The sequence below is a fragment of the Lissotriton vulgaris genome, chromosome 1_2, assembly GCF_964263255.1.
Source record: "Lissotriton vulgaris chromosome 1_2, aLisVul1.2, whole genome shotgun sequence".
In the NCBI taxonomy this organism is placed as follows: Eukaryota; Metazoa; Chordata; class Amphibia; order Caudata; family Salamandridae; genus Lissotriton; species Lissotriton vulgaris.
The window spans coordinates 10,612,143-10,631,992 of record NC_141686.1 but is presented as its reverse complement, the minus strand read 5'-3'; the positions used below and the strand labels follow the sequence as shown (position 1 = coordinate 10,631,992).

The window sequence follows — 19,850 nt, the reverse complement described above, 5'->3', positions numbered from 1 at the left end:
TGCCCTGTACGGTGGCTCCCCACAGGTCTCCTTAAAAAACCTTTGAGTATCTGACAACACTGATAGGCGAAGGTCAAACCCCCTAGACGCCGACATATCCAGTTTCCTGAGGCAGTGTGTCGATATCTCTAGGGTGGAATGGAGCTAGTTGGGTGGAGAATGAGGACAAAAAACAAAAAAAAAGGATAAAATGGGTTCCAAGGTTTTTATGCCGAGCTGGCTGCACCACAAAACCACGAGGGGTGAATCTCCACCAGAATACAAGGTAGAAAGCGGGGCAGAGATGTGCTGTCTAGGTGTAGGTAGTCTCTTCTTTCACATTTCAGAGAGTTAAACTGTGCATCTGTGACCAAATTGGTATTTCTTCTTCCCCGTAATACACGTGTAGTGTGCATTTTTGCCTGTCAGGAAGGGGGCCTTAACTGCAACTCTTAACGTCCAGTGTCTGAGCCAGGCAGAGTCTCTCTGACCCTTTTTTGAGATTTGCTCAGGATAGTGGGAAGTGCTGACCCAAGCACAAGTCTGAACACAACATGTGGGTGAGATCACAAAACTAAGCTCCATGCGGTGTCATTAAAGTGAAATGTCTACTTGATAAAAGAGCCATCCACAAGACACTCTGAAGAGGCATTGCACAGGATGTCACGGATCACAACTGGTTCTGCTGCTTGCAACCAAGAATAGCCTCGGAGCGGCCAAGCGTGGTACAATGTAGGTATGGGGCCAAATGGAAGACTGCATTGCAGTTACTGTCTCAGACCTCTCTGGGCACAGGCTGTGACGGGTGGAAGAATGTGAGCACGGGAGTCACTCTTGCTAATGGTCCATAGTACAAGGTACAACATCAAGGTCTGATTATGGGTTTAATATTGAAATTGAAAATGAGAACATGATGGAAAAATATATTCCAAGACTCGATATCATGGGGTTTTACCTTATTCAAAGTGAACACTTAATGAGCTAAGTCTAATATTCGTGCTTAGACGAGTTATAAACTAGGAGAGCAAACTACAACACCAACTACCTTATTGTATTTAGCATACCAACTTCTTGACACCAGCACACCCAAACCTGCTACTTTGCCCAAGACAACCAAACTATGTTCAATCCATATATTTAGGTATTGTTGTACAATGCATGTGCTGTGCTGCGAGATGAATTGTTTACAATTCAGTGGGCTTACAATCCACCCACAGCATACCATTAGTTGCTTTTGTTGTCACTCATTTGCAATCTTTTGATTGCTTAGCTTCCTTTCCTGTATAAGCTCCTCCCTGGAGCATGGACCAAGTACGTGCATTCTTCCTTGTCTTTTTGGAACATACGATTTGTTTATTTTATAAGCATTTCAGTATTATTCCTGGACATGCAATGTGCTTTTCTACTTTTAACACAGGTACTTGGCTTTCTATTTATGTTGCTTTCACCCTATCTGCCGTCTCCATTGATGCTTTATACCCACAAATGCCCTACTCTACTCCATTTTACAGCACTCCACTCTAAGCACCCTCACTCTACGCCACTCCACTTTACTCTATGCAGCTGCATTCCTCTCTACGTCACTCTATCCCACTCAACTCTACGTCACTCCACTCAATGCCACTATACCGCACGATACACCACTAAAATCTACTCTACGCCACTCCACGCTACTCCACTCTACTCTATGCCACTCCACATTACTCTACTCCAGTCTACTCCACTCTATACCACTCTACGCCACTCCATACCACACGCCACTCTACGCTACTCCATACCACACAATGTCACTCTACGACACTCACCACTCCACTATATTCCACTCTACACCATTTCACTCAACACCACTCCACCACACTCAGTGCCACTCCACTCCACACCACTCCACTCCACTCTCCTCTATGCCGCTCTCCTCCATGCCACAAACATTTAGCCATGCTAAAAAGCCAAGCTGCTGTACAACATACCTTACAGACATTGGCAAAGCCAATAGCTCTCACAAAGGCGAGATCTATTGGCGTTGTCAAAGCTTTTTTCCGACTAATTTCGTACAATGGAAATGCTTCTATAGCAATAAATTACAGCTAGCCTGTGCATAAGGATGCAAGAAAGGTAAAAGTAATGAATGTGTGGGTAATCTTGTAGAGCCAGTACTTAAATAAAAGGAACATGAAGTTTGATATATTTATTAATACCATCAAAAACTCCCTCAGCAAGAAGAAGCAGGACCCTGAGGGGAAGGTTGGAGAGGATTTATTGATCCAAACACAGATTCCAGCTAGGCGAATGCATTTCGAGAATCCGTCTCCCTCAGCGCCCTCCGCCAGACCAATGAGTCGTCATGCTTATTCCTGTTGCCTTTAATTGGTTGCCACGGGCCTGCTCCTCCCCTCTACGATGCTGTTCACCTGATGTAGTTTGTTCGCCATACTGCAAACTACATCTCCCAGGATGCCTTAATTGTACAGCCGCCCAGGTAAGTGAAAATGTCAGGGAGAGTTGAAAATGAAAAAGGAATCTCACTGCAGCAGGGCCTCCTTTGAAACAAGGCATGTTGACACTTTTGGCTGAGCCCGGATCCTTCAGCCCTTCCTCGAGTCCCCTCGTACCGCCACATCCACCGGGGATAGAGGTTCAATATGCTGGGGCTCGTTGCAATGCACAGTGCCCATTTATTAATACGTTGGCTTTTAGTCTGGGCCTGTTTAGGTAGTATCCGAACTGGGCCGCCCTAACCATACGCACGTCTGGAGTAATCATCCGCTGGCAGTTTTTTCCAAATTAATTCATGCATTAATATGTGAGAGTCGTTTGTCATAAATAACCCTTCCACCCCTCCTGGCTTTTGGCAGTCCAACTGGTGCTATATATAAAGAACAAGACTCAACTCAATGAAACAACCAGTTCTCCTAAATACAGATTTAATCTCAACGCATGTCAAAAATTAAAATCTATAATACTGCTACAATAAAATGCGCAATACCACATACGATATAAAGTTCACAGAGAAGAAGAACAAACAGCAATGCTCTGTTTCTCTCCGAGCCTAAACCACATAGAAAGAGCATTAATCAGTACACCCTGCAGGGGACTTGAATGGTATTGTTGAATTAAAACTGTGCAATTTGGAACATGTATCAATTTAACACATTTCATTTCTAATCCCTTTAGCTGTTTGCAATATTGAACCACTTTAGAGTGGTTCAACATTGCAGGCCGCCAAAATGATAAGAAATTACAATGACGGCAAATAATGTATTCACTTGTAACACTTTGACTTGACTGCTCTGCAATAGAATGTGTTATCAACACTCCTCTCTGAAGTGTAAGATACTATGAATGCAGTATTTGTCATGTATTCCTTTTCACCAAAACAACTCGCTGATCTAAATATAACTTCGCCTTCAAAGACCCTTCTCAACATCTTGACATCTTTTTAATTATAAACATATGCTCACAGTGTAACATGCTACAAACTGTTGCACTGAGTTCAGCACCGAATGCAATGTGCAAAGGAAGAAATTTGCTTTTTGCAGTATGCTTTATTAAGTGTATGTTGGTAACGTGTGAAATCAATGCTTCTATTTTAATCAAATGCATGGAGTTATATCTTAATATTCATGGAGCTAAAATGAACAGCGCAGGACCAATTCTAGGGAAACGTTTACAGTCCTTTCTACAAGTGTCTATTTAATTGCGTGCTTTTCAAGAAGAGAGTGAGTGACATTTCCAGACTTCTAGTCTCTTGTGTTCTAATTGGGACCACTTTCGAAAGACAATGCAAGAAAGGTTTTCCAAACAGACCCGTAAATGCAGACACATTTTGTTTTCCCAACTCTGGGGTTTTATAATTTTGAACTAAGATCCAGCCTAGATCTTGGAAAAATTATAAAGCTATTCTTTAACTAATACAGGAATCAGATGTTCTTCTGCACTTCTCTCCTGTCTGTTGACCAGCCTCAATACAATCCAATGGCACCTCAGCAGCTCCACGGACCGACTCTGCCTCCAGCTCTGGCTGGCCTATCCCAAACAACCCACTTTCTCTCATCAAGTGGACAGATACAACTGTTCCACCAAACACAATAATGTCAATTACATACTGAACCAAGGACAAGTTTCATCAGACGTGACAACACTGGTTTAAGAATCATTTGGAAGGCACTGTGTTTAATGCAACGTATATCCTGTACCGCTGCCAGACCTCAGGGTTGCTGGCTGAAGAGCTGTGTTATTGAGCTTCTTATATATATCTCCTGAATGTGGTGTCCGGCCCCTGTGGTTGTAGGTCTACTCCTGTAATTTTTGTGAATGATATAATAAAGGTTTAAAAAAAAGAATCATTTGGAAGAATACCTGATTCCCTCCCAGCAGGCCCAGACACTAGTTCGCAACATTTGGGAAATTTGGTAAGTGATTCGTGAATCTCCATGTTTGGCTCCCATGGGAGTATTCTTCATCTCGTCTCAGAAACCCCAGGCTGCCTACTTCCAAGGCCCTATACATCGTACAAGAGGATCATAGCCACAAGCGCCTCCGTTATGGTGGAAGAACGTCACCCCACTGAAAAATAAAATGATGATAAAAAACAGTTTATTATCATTTTATTTTTCATTACTCCCAGCTAAGGTTAGGGCTGGGGCGGGGTCATCCTGCCGAGAGTCACTGTCAAGGAGGAGTGTTTCGGCACTTTTAAGTGCACATGTGTTTTTGGCTGTTGTCTCAGGCCAGCTAAACAAACGTGTGCACTTGTGTTTCTCCAACCCAGCTGTGTTGTACGGTCTTTCTGGAGAAAAACCCCAGGCTCCCTGGATCTGAGCGAACGTCTAGTCAGCCCGCTCAGGCCAACATGAGAGGAGTGCTGTCATGGAACCCTGGGAGCCTGCGCCGCGTCCCCCCGCGTTGCACCACTACACCAAAATTGGAGCAGCCGCCACCGCCCAGATGCCTTAGTCTTACTCTGGTTCATTTTAAACTATAAACATTTATCATGAAAAAGGTACTTTCGAATGGTAATACACTCTGTCTAGCTGTAAATTTTACAAGCAGGGCTGCTTATGTTTCACATATAAATGTTTTTCTTGACATAGGTGCACACTATTTACCATAACTATCATGCAGATACGTGAGTTTACATTTATGCAAACCGTCCCCAGGCGGGTAAACGTGTTAATCCCACTTTTCAAAGAACTTTGCTTTGTATTTACTGAAATAGAATGTGTAGCTTAAAATGTTTGCTCACTGCTACTGGCATAACTGAAGGTTCTCTACAGTGGGATACACTTGCCTTTGCTTGCCAGGTTAGAGGTGGCCTGGATGTTCCTGTGCTCTCAAAAAGCACTTTGCAACGCCTGGGCGTTCTAGACATAAGTAAGATGGAAGGAATTAATGGTTTTGATGACGGTGAAGGCATGGAAAATAAATATTTTTTTTTAGAAGTAATAAAACAGAACAAGAGTAAAGTTCTTTCAGCGCTTGTGCATACTCAGAACCAGACGTGGACCAGTCTAAAGTTCAATATTATGCACTCCTAGAACCTGAAGTCACGGGAAGCCATACAAAAGTATAATAAAGATTTAAAGATATTTGCTAAACAAAATAAAGTGCACCAGAATCACTCAGTTTTCAACACTAATGATTACTGTCACAAGGTGTGATTGAGCTGGGGAACCATCTGTGATCTTTTATTGCAAGCAATAGGGGCTGCTATCTTTCTAGGTTATCTGATGGCACGTTTGCTCAACCTTTACGTACTTGGGTTTTAGATGCACTGTGGATAAGAATGAGAAGTGATAGTACTACTTTCTGTCTACATCTGATCATGAATGCTGAAGGAAATCTATATAGGGTCAGTAATTTGGAAGTTAAAAATTAGATGGCGAGAACATGTGTTTTCCAATTAGAAGGGTCTCAAGTATTCACTAGCGTTTCAATTTTGGGAGGAGCATTCACTAACTAATCTTTCGAAGATTAGTTTAATAGGAATAACAATAATTAGAACTCATAGATGAGGGGGGCTAGGGTCTTCAGATTATGTATTTTTTTTAAATTCAATACAGGCAATCTTAAGAAGTTTCAAAACACTCCAGTGAATGGTGTGAACACTCAAATAGAGATGGATTGTAAAGTTGGTTAAAAAATGTACATCTGATGTTTAGTTATATTTATGGGTGGGCGGAATTTGGGTAATCGCGTTACGCAAATCTCTGCGAAACGGTAAAAAATCTCTGCAAACAAGCAGAAATTCGGCAAACACATGGAATTGCTTGTTCGCGATGCTGTTTTGCTGTTCGCAATCGCTGTTTGCGTGCTCGGGAGGAAATATCTCAGGAACACGCATTTTGTGAATGCAAACAAGCAAAAAATTTTGCAAAGACGCGGAACACAGACTTTTGGGTAATTTCGCGTTCTCCGCGGAACGCAAAAGTACCCAAATTCCGCGAACGGAACGGAATTTACCGCCCAGGCCTAGTTATATTATGGTAGAGGGGATGTTCCACCCACAAGAATTCACATTAGAAGAGAGCAGTATGGTACTATATGTTAGTTTTTAGATTATGGTGTATCAATAATAGAAACAGTGGTTCTATGCATAAGAAAATTGTACAGCGGTCCGAACAGTAATACTGGTGCGATCATATATTAATTTTGTTGCAGAAATTGTGTTTACTTGGGATTTTTTAAAATGTAGTTTATTTATTTAAAAGTTAAGTAGCTTTCAAGACTTGAATATTGAACTTAACGTAGTACTTGGTAAGAAATGTTGTTACATTAAGGTAATACACTGAACATGGTGAATTAACAGTGGTTTAGAAGAATGTTTAGAAGGATTTCTTATGGAGCGGATAGTAGAGTGTTCGAATCATAATAAGGACGAAAGATGCTGACTTCATTAATGATTGCACTTCTGGAAAAAAAAGATGTATTTGAAAAAGTGTAAGCATTTTTGGATCTGGGTACTTAGCCTAAGGTAGATCTTTGGTGGCTGTTAAGGAATCAAATAGGTTAATTGAGCTAAAAAAAATACATCTGGTACTGACATGCTGTAGGGCTATTAGACATCCATGCGATGTCACTTCTAGAGTAGTATATTTGGTTAAACACAGACCTGCAGTCATGATAAAATAGAGGTTCAATCCTGTATTAAGAAAACAAAAGAGATGCATCACGTAAAGGAGAGGAATCTGAGTCTTGTAAATGTGTTTTGTTTAAAAATGTACGTTTTTTTGGGATCTGGGTATTTGCTCTACTAGGGTGCTTTAATGAGTATTGGGAAATCCAATTGTTTGATTTATCTGCGTCATAAAACTTATTGGTACCAGGGTTAATAGACATCCCTTTAATATCCCTTGTGGAGAGGCATGATTGGTGGTTATGAAAGAAGAGGGGTATGATCCTGGATTAAGAAAATTAAAGGGCTGTATCCTGTTAAAGTAATAATTTTGGAATGTAAAAAAAAAAAATGGAAATGTAGTTTCTTATATAGCGCACGTATCACCACAAAGGGTATCTCGGCGCTTGCTTTGGGAACCCGTCCTGGTTTTTCCCTGTGGGATAGCCCAGCTGGGCACCCCCAAGGTGAAAGCCAGGCATCCTGCCGTAGTGGAGATTGAGCAAGCTATTGCCCAGAGTTGCAGAGCGTGAACCCCTGATTCAAGTAGGCACCGAAGCGAGAATTATCAGGTCCGTGGAAATTTGGGCTCCAAACCCTGCCGCGTCGGGAATTGAACCCTGGTCCCGGGCCGACCTCTGCTTCTGGGTCTGCCTCCTCTAACCGGTGAGCCACACTTCTCCACCTTATATGTAAACCTTATATGTTATTTTACATAATAGAGAGTCTATATATTTTTTTATTACGTCTGTAAGTAATAAAGGACAATTTCAAAGATTTCAGGATATTAAATTAGAGGTTCTACTAGGAAGATTAACAGATTGCAGTTGAGCCTTAGAACGCTAAAACCATGGGGCGATGCTTCGAGTAAAAACAGTAAAGGACATACCATAGAGATTTAGAAGGCAGAGAACAGGTGGTGGTGGCCATTTTGGATTCAACTGAGAATAAAAGGAGATTATTTGGAGAACGCAACTTTGGTAAGACATTGATCTTTGGAGGCCATAATACAGGTTACACCTTGAAGTTAAGAGGCAAGTGGCCAGACCAGAGGGGTTTTTAATCAGGGAGTTAGTTAATGTGCTTTTAACCTTTAAGATTTTACATTTGTTGTAGGAGAAGAAAAAATACCTTGAAAACATTAGACTATACTCATATGGGGGTATACTACGATAAGTTTTGGAAGGTATATCCTAACTATTTGATTTTTTATGTCAGCGTTTATTTGATGTTATTAGAAATGTGCCAAGTAATGTTTGCATAAACTAAGATTAGGAATTCTGATAATATAAACAGAGATTATGAATTTTGATAATAATCAAGTTGAATGTGCATGAGTAACATTATATCTTTTTGTTCAATGGTTTTACGTCATTTTAATAAATGAGTAAGTCATTCCATTGTAAAGGTGAAAGGATAAAAACACTAGATATTACCAAGGTGTCTTCTTTTTCTATTGGGGCAAAGTACATAGAAGGTGGAAGCTATGGAATAAGTGAGGAGATGCTATATACTGAGTTTCACTGATGACTGGTGTTCTACTGTCTGAGGTTCTCTGTAAGATGTTGGTAATAAGTGAGGTGTTTAAATTATGGGAGTTTCTGTAAAATATTCGTCTTTGACAGTTTTTCATGAAGTTACAGACATTGAGTTGTGTGTTTATTCTTTTCTATTCCAGCAAATATCATGTTTTAGTAATGGTCTACTTTTTGCTTATATACTGTAGTGAGTAACAAATAAAATTGATGGTCCTGATGAAACGTGAAATCTTATGAAACATATGTTAGCCTTTTTGCTTTTGTTAGTACTATGTGAATAAATAAAAAGAAGACTTTACTCTTGAATCGATGTATCTCACTTGTGCTTTTTTTTGTCTGTAAGTAATGTATAAAGTTCTTTTCTGAAAGGGGTTTCAGTGTCCAATGATGGCTTACATTTCTGGTTTACTAGTCTGTAGCCATCACTTTTACATATGTGAACAAACTTAAGAATCTCTAAAAAGGAATGACTACGAAAAGAGACCCCTGACCCCTTAAAGCTATTTAAGAGGGGTGTTCTAGTGGATGATATCACAAGAGGTGTTTAAGCCGAACCAAACATCGAACGAGCACTGGCAAACCCAAGAGATCTGGGCTATTTAAGGTGTATGTTTTCTTTGCGTTAATGGCTACATGTAGTGCTATTTATGTCTAAGAGGTTCTCACTTATCACAAAAATAATTTTTACTAGGCAAATGTCAGTGAAAATCGCTAGTTCAATCAGTCGTTGTAAATGAAGTAGTGGTTAAGGAGGTCGTGATTCAGGTCAAGGTCGTTGTTTAGGAGTCGCTAAGGCCACTGGTAAAAAAATCATTCTTAAGGCCGTTTCCCGCTGTTTATGTTTATGGCATCAACGCTGTGTTTGTGGTGTGTGCATGTAAATGAGTGACGTAAGAATTTTTCTAAGATCATATCATGACCCCAGCAATGAGAGATTGGTTGCCATACACACACTAGCCCTGGTCTCACAGCACCATGTCGAGTTCTCTGTGGAGCACTCCATTTCTTAGTCAAGATGAACTTCCAACTGAACAAAGTAAGATGGTTTGGATCCCACATTTACACTCATTATACTCTATATGCAAACAGGGTATGTGGATAAACTGCCCAAGGTACAGAAACAACTTTGAGGTAGTTCCCTTTAAAATACTATTTTCTGAATGCAGTGTAGACAGCCTTTGTGCTAGGTGATGGTCATAGAGCAGGTAGTCATGAGGTCGGCTTTAAGCAAGAGTATTCCTCAAAACATCGACACAATGCAGTGTAAAGACTGTGTATCAAGTTGGCATCAGTCTTCCTGTTTTAGCAATAAGGGAAAGACAAAGGAAAGGCCCTACACCTAGAAACATCCTCACTTTAAATAACAGAGGTTGCTGACTCATGCCTCTCTCCCCTGTCATCCACTATGTTGAGAATGCTAAGGAAAAATAAGCAATCCCTTGCTAAAAGCTTTGCGCATAATTTCTAAAGGCAGCCCTTGCTCCATCACACCTCAGTGTCTGGGTCTCCTACCTCCAGCTTCAGGATTGCACCCAATACAAACTTCTGCCTAGAGACATTGTATACACCCTCCAACTTGGGCCACGTTAACCAGGGGAAGACCAAAATGGATCCATTGGTCCCGGCAACCATACTCCCACCAGATACAGAGTCTTGCTATCAAACAGCTGCAATACGTAGACCATGAACATATAATCAACGCACACACGGAATGTCAGTACCAGAGCATGCGTGTTTCTTCTTAGGGAGCATTTGATTGAGTGGGGCCATTTAGACTGCTCAGGACTATTAATCCACAAAAACCAGTGCACAGACACAACTGCTGCATGTTAACAACCTAGGACACGGGCAGAAGTTCCATGTCAGTAAAGAGGGCATGCGTGATGTGCCCCTCCAGATCACACATTCTGGACACTGGCTTTACCATGGACTGGCCTAGTCTTCAGTGCACAGAGCTAGATTAACATGGTAGCTAGGTCAAAAAAATGTGAAGACACCAGATGCACATGCAATCGGTTCACCCAGGGAAGGGGTAGCAGCCAGTTTATTATGCAGAGGACCTTCCCATCCCAACGGAGTCCTTAAAGAGATCAGTTTACCGAGAAACGTTCTCCACTGTAGCAGAAGTCTGGTTGTCAGATTCGGAAGACTGGCTCTAAAGTTTATCTGCATTCCCGTGTTGCATTTCGGCTTTGTGTTCTACAGTGAAATCTAGGCCTTGTAATGAGATAAACAATCTTAACAACTTTTGACTTTTCACTGCCATAAAAACTGTACGTGGCTTGTGATCTGTCTGTACCACAAATGTAACACCAAACAAGTAAATCAGGAAACTCCTGACAGGCCCACTCTTTCACAAAGCATTCCGTCTCAATGGCAGCCCAGCTCTGTTCCTAGGAAACAGTCTGTGAGAAAAAGGGATCTCCTCATTGCCCATCTTATACTCAAGAGAAGACTTCAGAGGACTGTCTGACATACTTGGTATTTTGATGGTCAGGTGTGCCCTACGTATCCCGATCAATATGTGTTCTAGGTGCCTCAGGTGGTCCTCCAGTGAACTGCTCAAGATGGCAGTCATCAGGGTAAGCCATACAGAGCTCTTCAAGCCATAACAGAACATGGTTCACAAGGTGCTGGCAAGAGCAATCTTGAGTCTAAAAATCAAAAGGCTCAATACTTAACTGGTATACAGCCTCGAGCATGGGAAATGGCATCCACCTTTTGGCACTAGGTGCCAAAGAGAACTGTTCAGAACTGCAGATGAAAGGTAATCAAGAAACTAAAAACACTCCACTGGTCCACCAGCTCTTCAGTTAGGGGAAAGAATGCAGGTTGGTCTTGGTCAGCTCAATGAGAGCCTGGTGGTCCACACAAAAACATTTGTATATGGACCGCACGTAGGAACCAACACTGCCCAAGGACTATGAGACTGCTCAATCATTCCCAGGCCCAATATCTTAGCTACTTCTATCTTGATGCTTTCTTGGACTAGGTCTGACACTGCTCTTGACTGTTGCCTCGGACTGACCTTGCTCTTGACTGTTCAGCTATCTCCTTGCATCTATGAAATGTACACAGATAGGCATCAACCCTAGGGTTAGCAAGAAGAGATGGGAAAATTATCTCAGTACCTCTCTAGATTCATTTTGCTGCTTAGGAGTCAGTTTAGGGGCATGCTGTATACTTTCTAGAGATCCATCTTTCTCGTTGCTGTGCAATATGGTAAAAAGTGGCATGATTCCAGAAGATTGGTGGCTGAGCCTCACTGTCCTTATAAACCCCTTGATGCATGTTTACAGTAAATTCTCTCTGGAAGTAAGGCTTCTGTGGGTTGACATGAATCACCCTCCTTGGTTCCCATTTGGAACTTGTATCCAGCAAAATGCTCACCTTTGTAATCTTGTGCACAATGTTGTATTGACCACAAAGCACATCCTCCAAAGCTCTGGGACAAATGGGAATAAGCAACAACACCTCCAGACCCTGCTGATATCCACTTAGTGTTGTTTTCTGATATAACAACTCCTTCATCACCTCCTGGCTTGTCTGAAGTGTTTTCTTCACCTGACTCGCATGCTGCACCACTAGATTCTGGAGGCCAATCTCATAGTACCCTGCATCCTTCTGGAGTGACTCTCTAACTATAGTGAGTGCCCAAACATAAGCTGCAAGGGATGAACTTCAACTATGTCCTCTGAATTTCTCAGTAGGCGAATAAGAGGTATGGCAGGAAAGAACCTTACTTCCTCATAAAGTTCTTCAGTAAAATTTCCAACATGCTCTTAAGGTTCTTGTTAAACAGTTTCACCAACCCATTTGTAGATCGGTCTCATGTCGTAGAAAAGTAGTAATTTACAGAATTTTTCTCCCACATCTCACTCCTATAGTAAGAGATTACATTTGTTCCTCGGATGGAAATTACAGTCTTGGGAAATCCAACCCTTTAAATCATCTCTGAGAGTACCCGGACTACTTCATTACATTAGAGGAACAGTCTTGATACCAGGTGGTATGGTACACCACAACCAATATATGCTTGTTGCCGATGCAGAGGGGATGGTGAAATGGACTAAAAATGCCAATGTACATTCACTCGAATGGCCCATCTACACTGGCAGTGAAACTAGTTATGCACTAACATGTCCAAATTACTACTCAATTAAAAATGAGGTCAGGTTCTACAGAACCTCTATGTGTCTTGGTGCTTTTCTAGCCAATGTAACAAAGAGACCAATCTATCCTGAGGCTTTTTAATACCAAAGGGCCATGGAAAAGGCACTTTAAGAGCCAGTGACAACAGGAAGTTTCTGTGCACATTGGGGAAAGCTAGCCTCTGTTAGCTCCTGGCTCAGAATTCACAGGCTCACTCTAAAGTAGTCCATCCGCCAGCTAATGTAATACCTGCCAACCACTTACTCACAGACCTCTTTCTGGCTTTCCTTCCAAGGTCCACAAGTGTATGGAATTCCATTTCTGCCTGGCAGAATTACTTACAGTTGGTCCTCCAGCAACTAACAAACCCTGTAGATCTAGTAGTCACCTAAACACCAACATTTGGCCCGCTATCAGTGCTTCATCCTGCGTTCGGCCTGGCATGGGGTGACTGACACCAAGTCCACTGCATTATCAGAGATTGCCCAGATCCTGTTTCTACTGTTCTCTGGTCTTTGTAAATCTGTAATGGTCCCAGTCTCTTCTTGAGATTGACATATAGTCCTTGTCCCTGGTCAAAAAAGCTGACCGGGTCCAAATCATACAGGCGTCTAGTCCAGGCACTAAATCAGGAGCAATTAAAGGATTTGCCAAGAAATGTCCAGCACCTTGTTTTTCTCTTACCCCAATATCGACCATAGCCACCATGCCGCTGACGTTTACCTCAACATTGTTAACTGGGTACTCCATGGCTCCCCTACTGGCTAGTGTGCTAGTGTGCACCACTAACACAAAGAAGAATCTATTCACATTTGAAATACTTTTTTTTCAAACAGTCATGTAAGCACCTTTATCCCCAAGGACAGAATCCTTCTTTCGAGTAATACCTGTTTGCAGCACAAATCACATTATATCTTGATGGATGTGCTTTGAGGCATCTGGGTCCCTTTCCGAAATGTCCAAAGCACCAATGAATGAATCATGAATGAGGCTTGGAAAAGAAATGTAATTCAACATGCCCGGGAGCCTGGAGAAGATGGAAAAAGAATCAGTTGCTAGTTCGATTTGGACGGCTAACTGCAGACCCTTGCACTACTCTTTTCTGGGGTCTGAGAACAGTTCCAGGTGATTGGTTGCAGAGCCCCACATAAAACCTATGACAACTCATGCGTACGTCCAAAATCCTAATGGCGGTCTTCTAGCTCTGCACCTCATGCTAATTCTGTCAATTCTTGGTCCTACGCAATGCTCCCCAGTGCCAGCTGTTGTGGGACGCCTCTGTGTTCCAGATCCAGACAGATTTCTACAAGTGGGGGTGCACCAGGCAATGAAGTCCAATACAATTAATGTAGCGTCAAAAAAAGCCTTTATTTCAAATAGTTTTTTCTAAAGTTCATTTGCAAACAATGCTCAGCCCAACGCGTTTCGTTCCCACTAGGAGAACTTCAGGAGGGCTTATAAAGTCACGAAGGTGTATCTGGAAGCTTATTGGCTCATCAACAACTCCTTCCAGTGTATTGCGCTGGACCTCACGGCTATATACAAGGATGTGACTCCTACATTACTAACCTGACCGGAGGCTTGGAGAAACTACATGCAACCGCAACTACGTCTATAATGATCAACGCGCCTCGCAGGGGCAGAAAGTCAGTGTCCGTGCCCAGTTGCGAGGGGGAGAACTGTGCATAGTCGGCATTTGTATTCAGAAGTGCAGGGGGAAAACCTTTCACGGTCCAGGGAGGTGTGAGTGTCCCAGCAAGCCTTGGGTCAGGAGTAGGCACGCCTGCAATTGCCAGTGCACATTGTCGACGCACAAAAATCAGGGTTGGGAAACTTTTGGCAGAGACAAGTGAGGGCAACGGACCCTAGCAAAATACAGCGGCTTGAGAATCTACATTGGGAATTGCCAGCATGCCAGACCAGAACATACAAACCAACATCGGTGTCCCGCAGCCTGGGCATAGATTAGTAAAGAGTGGCCTGTCTTCATTGGTCGGTGCTTGGTCGAGGCCAGGCCGGGCCCTTTCTCTTCACTTAAGGATACTAAAAGTCCTCTACGTGGTCTTCCTACAGGTCATCATTTATATGGTAGGACCTATCTCATTGAATGTTTTACAAAGTAACTGGTTCACTCCACAAGTCTCCAGTAAAGCCCCCAGGTTTCTAACCGGGGGGTTAGCGCGCAGCTCTGTTGGAAGCCCAAGAAGGGAAGAGAGTCGCTACCTGGTTGAGGGTGACGGGGGGATGAGGGGGACAGAGTCAGATTTTGTTTTTATCAGAGTAATTGAGGGGGGAAAGAAGGTAAAAGAATGAAAGAAAAATAATTAATTAAGCCTCAGAAAAACGGCTTACGCTTTAAAGAAGTATGCAAAGTCACTCTAAAGCTCCAAGCACTACAGCCAGTCTTGAAACAACAGTCTTGGCTCAAAGGGTTTAACAGCGTGTGGGGCAGGCCACAGATCAAGCAAACGGCACAACCTCCCGCCGCAAATATCTGGCAATACCTCTTAATTCAGATTATCAGGATCATGAAGGAGGGCAAAGGCTTCAGAACGATCTCAAGATGGGATGGGGATCTGGAGGAGTTAAACATCAGTAACACTTTTGCCACAAACAGTGTGGTAAATGAAGCTGATTCGCCCAATCAGCGGTCGAGTGGAAAGTCTTTGATTACTGGGGTATCTCTGCGGATTCTACCCTGGGTCCAGAGGCTTGGCTTGTAAAAATTAAGGAATACCCTTGGTTTGTTAAATCTAAATCAGCCATGGGCAGAGAGGCAGAAGTGTCAGTCAGCTTTCAGTTTGTCGACCCATTTTCTTCTCTTCCAATTTCGGTTGCTCCTTCTGGTAGTGCTCCAGACAAATTGTAATCACCAGTGTCTGCCGCACAAACGTTTTTGACTTTGTCTCAATTTCCAGTACAGGCCGACTCAGGAAGTGAAAAGACGCACACAGTCATTTCCAGGACCCCTAAATGAAGGCATGCCACAGGGCGACATGCCGCTAACTATGCAATGGGATGCAAAAAGCATGCTTAATCTTATTCTTAAGAGATAAGGGATCATAACTTTTCCCAAACCTTCCTTTTTAATACATATAAGTCACCACTAAGGTAGACCCTTGATAGCCCCAAGAGCAGGGTGCAGTGTATTTTAAAATATTGGACATGTACTTGTAATTCTTACATGTCCTGGCAGTGAAAAACACTGCAAGGCCTATCTCTCCTATAGGATAACACTGGAGTTGCCTTATTACATTTTATATGTCTACTTTTCAAGTGGGAAGCGATAACTGGTTCTGTTTGGTGTCTACGGAATCCAAATTTAAAATCCTAAATTAAGATTAAGTAGGATTTTAAAATTACAATTCTGAAAATACCAATTTTAGAAAGTTGACATTTCCTTGCCTTAGTTTTTTAGTGTCTGCATTCTGTCTCAGGTCACATGAATGGGTGTAGCTGGCAGTTGGGCTTTGTGTATTTCTTTCGGACAGCCACACATAATGGGAACTTAGGTGTGACTAGATAAGCTATCACTGGCAGGATGGGAAGGAGGAGCTGGGCCCAGCCTCGCTTACACCTGAATAGGTTGTGTCTTGTCTCCAAAGGGCTGCATACCCCTGTAGTTAATCTGGAGCCAAGGCCAGGAAGGCTGGGCATCTGTACACTACAAAAGCAAAACTGTACATTAAAGAAGGACCTTAGACACCACCACTTCAGTACACTTCTGGACCTGTAAATACTCTGCCAGGAAGAAGGACTTGTGTGTGCTACAAGGACTGAATCACTACTGGACTGCTGCTCTGAAAGAACTGCTGCCCTAATTTGCTGACCTGCTTCATGATGCCCTCTTCCCTGGGTGAGAAGGACTGGACCTGCATCACTTGATCCCAGAGTGACTTCAAGGGCTAGTTGGTTGACCTCCTGATCTGAAGCCTAAGGGACATAACAGCTTCCAACAACCCTGCATCTGCACCTAGACTCTGCCATCTGTGAGTTTTCACTGCCAAGTGGTTCCCCCAGTCCTGAACCCTTAGAAGAGTGCCTAAGGTGCTCTACAAGCCTCTGCAAGTGTAGGTGTGTACAGAGAGGGCTGAAATTGCCCAGAGCTGCAAAGCTGCAACATATCACAAGCCAGAAATTTACAAGTCTATAAAATGATTAAATAAACAATAAAATGGTCCCACGAGTAGATCAATGCAAGCCTGTGACTGAAGGTTAAAGGATACACTCAAGCAGCCAGTAGCACTTGGTTAAGCAATGAATACGCCACTGTGCAGCGGCCAAGATGTGATTGAAAAAGTCTCAATAGCTGAAAGTGTTGGGCAAAGAAAACCAATGGGCGAAAGAGGTGGTTCTAACGCCCATACCATGTATACTGTCAACAATAGTTTTTTTTAATCGCTGGGCGGTCAATAATCAAACCTAATAGGAATATGGAGAGCAGACCTCAGACTGAGATAGATATTAAAATCATCCAATCATGGGCAAGGGATTGACCACAAAACCATTTTAAGTAGTGTTTGCATTATATACACATCAAATCCTCATCCACAGACCACTAAATAAGCCTTTCTGGGCCGTAACTGTTGCTGGTTAGTGGAGATTCCTTTTTTGGTGAAGGTAACTGGATTCATCTTGTTTTAACGAGATGGGTTCTTTACTTAGTAGGAATAAAAATAAATACATATCTTCTAGGTTCAGAAACTAAGTTAACTTTCTTTACAAAATATTGATGTGAAATGCATTGTTTGGACCAATGTTTTTCACTCTGTACTTTGTCCTCCATACCCGCCTTTCTGCAATTTTGCAATACCAGGGAGAAAAGTAAACTGCCTTTTTTGTGTATACCAGTTTGTAAAATCTATGTATTTTTTGTGTGTTGCCTTGGAAAATGGAGCAATAAAATACAACAGATGGATCCACCTTTCTATCAAAATGTTGTGAGCTCTCTCAAAGGGACCCGTCTTTAGTGTTTATTTGGTGCAACAATGGGCAGCGTTTATGCATTACCCTCTATTGGAAAAAACTGATCAAAATAAAATTAGAGGTAACTGAAAAACCTGAATTGTGAATTTTAGCTTGGAAAATGTTACATTATTGTGGGTAGGATTTTTTTTCTTTTTTATTAAGAAAATGGCGCCATTGGTTCAGAATACACTTATATTAGATTATATTAAAATAAACACACAGCCTGTGACACACTGTGTGATCCAACATCAGCCCAAAATACATTTTAAAGTATGATCATTATGCTCAGAAAATTGGTCTCCACTTGTGGGGGATGTAAAAGACTGTTGCTTGAAAGCTAAATAATATTTAGAAAACCATCAATACCTTTTAAAAGTAAGAAGCTATCGAAATGGAACTACTTTCCTAGTAAAGCACATTTTCTCCAGAGAGTGGTTCTATTCATGTAATTGTCGCATTACCTTAATAGTTCATGCAACATCTAACATTAGGTGACTCTTGAAGAACTGAAGCACTGGGTAAAGATGCTTGTGATAGAATCGATTAGTTAGTGAAGGAAGGCAGACATTTGCGAACACTTACTCGAGGAGCCTGACGTGATCAAGCTGATAAGATGGCGGCAAACGACAGCAACTAAAAGTAATCACCATTCTTCCAGAATTGTCATCACCTGAAACAGAAGAAAAATCATCAATGACGTTTAAACAATATAACCATTCAGTGGAGGAATAACAGGTGCAGTGAAGTTTTTTTCAGTCTTTTAATAAAGACTCTTTATTGCGATTAAAAACTAACAAGTTTTTTCACCCGACATTTATACCGTCAATACCAATACAATCAAAACCGACATACATACATCTTCACTACTACTGACTTATTTAATTCCCCTCTATTTCGGATACTTGAGTATTTTAGACTTCAGCTCTGTTTAACAAAACCTTGAGATTCTTTAAATGGATTTACCCCTGGATAGAAAGTAAACCACTTGCCGGATTATAAACATATTATAAACTCAGCCCAGAGGCTAGTGAATTCTCGCCCTTTGTTTTAGTATTTCCTCAACGTTCTCTCGGACTATTAGCAGTGGACAGATGATGTTTAGCTGTGAGAAGACCATCTGTACGCCTTCTCTGTTTTATGGCCAAGCTAGTTCTATATAGCTTAATCCCCATGTGTCATACTTGGCTCCACAGGGACAGAGATCTTATGTGTCTCGGATGAAGCCATCCCATATTTCCCCAAATTTATCTAACTGATCATTTAGAATAGATGTAGAAAATGGACATCTTGAATATGGAATTCCACCAGATTTTTTCATTGACCGTCATTGTCGGCCCTTGTACTCTGACCACTTTACCCTTGATAATCTAAGTTAGAGGGAGCAGCAGTACTCCCATTTCCAGCCACATTTGAATGGCGTCATGATCGGACACCCCATTATGAAGACTGTATTTTTGTGGTCCCAAAAGTGGGAGCAAGACCAAAATGTAATCCATACGTGTCCATGTCAATGCCACAAGAGATGAACGTACAGTCACTCTCAGCGGGGTGCAAGACTTCACGGGTTTACCATGGAAAAGTCTATCAGCAGGTCTCCCAATATTCGAATATCCACAGGTGACTGAATCAGGGGGTGATCAGATTTGTTCAGGACTTCCTCAAGAACTAGGTTCCATTCTCAACCCAGAAGTGTCTTAGTTTTGGCTTGCTGACACATGATTCTGGAAATGGCAACCAGAGTCCTCATTTGCTATGTGTTGGGGCGTACATTGACCCAATAAGGTGGATCTATTTGTGTGTTGATGGTCTGATGAGGACAAAACAGGCTATGTGGGTTCCACCATAGTTTATAGATTCTTAGTGGCAGTTATTTTGCGATTCTGAACTTTTGTGCCTTTTTATAAACTTTCTGTGTTTTTTTCAAAACTTCTTGTGCCTTTTTTCATTCTCGATTACCTCCTTCTGAACTTTCATACTCTTCTTCTCTATTCAATCTTTTGCATTCCTTTCATTCTTTTTCTCTTGTGCTCCTTCAGGCCCACACTGCCTCCTCTTTCTTCTGCTGTGCTTTTTCCTCCACTCCTTAACTGCTCCTACTTCTT

The 19,850-nt window shown here is 41.9% G+C and overlaps 1 protein-coding gene across 2 annotated transcripts in view; it reads right to left on the bottom strand.

Annotated features, from left to right (window-relative positions):
• The window catches only part of ARHGAP8 (Rho GTPase activating protein 8), an 877,216-nt gene that overhangs the window by 535,158 nt on the left and 322,208 nt on the right, over window positions 1–19,850 (bottom strand). For both annotated transcript variants that reach the window (XM_086952738.1, XM_086952739.1), the window contains exon 4: window positions 18,331–18,418. In XM_086952738.1, the coding sequence (XP_086808864.1) occupies window positions 18,331–18,418 (88 nt within the window). The remainder of the gene's footprint in view (window positions 1–18,330; window positions 18,419–19,850) is intronic.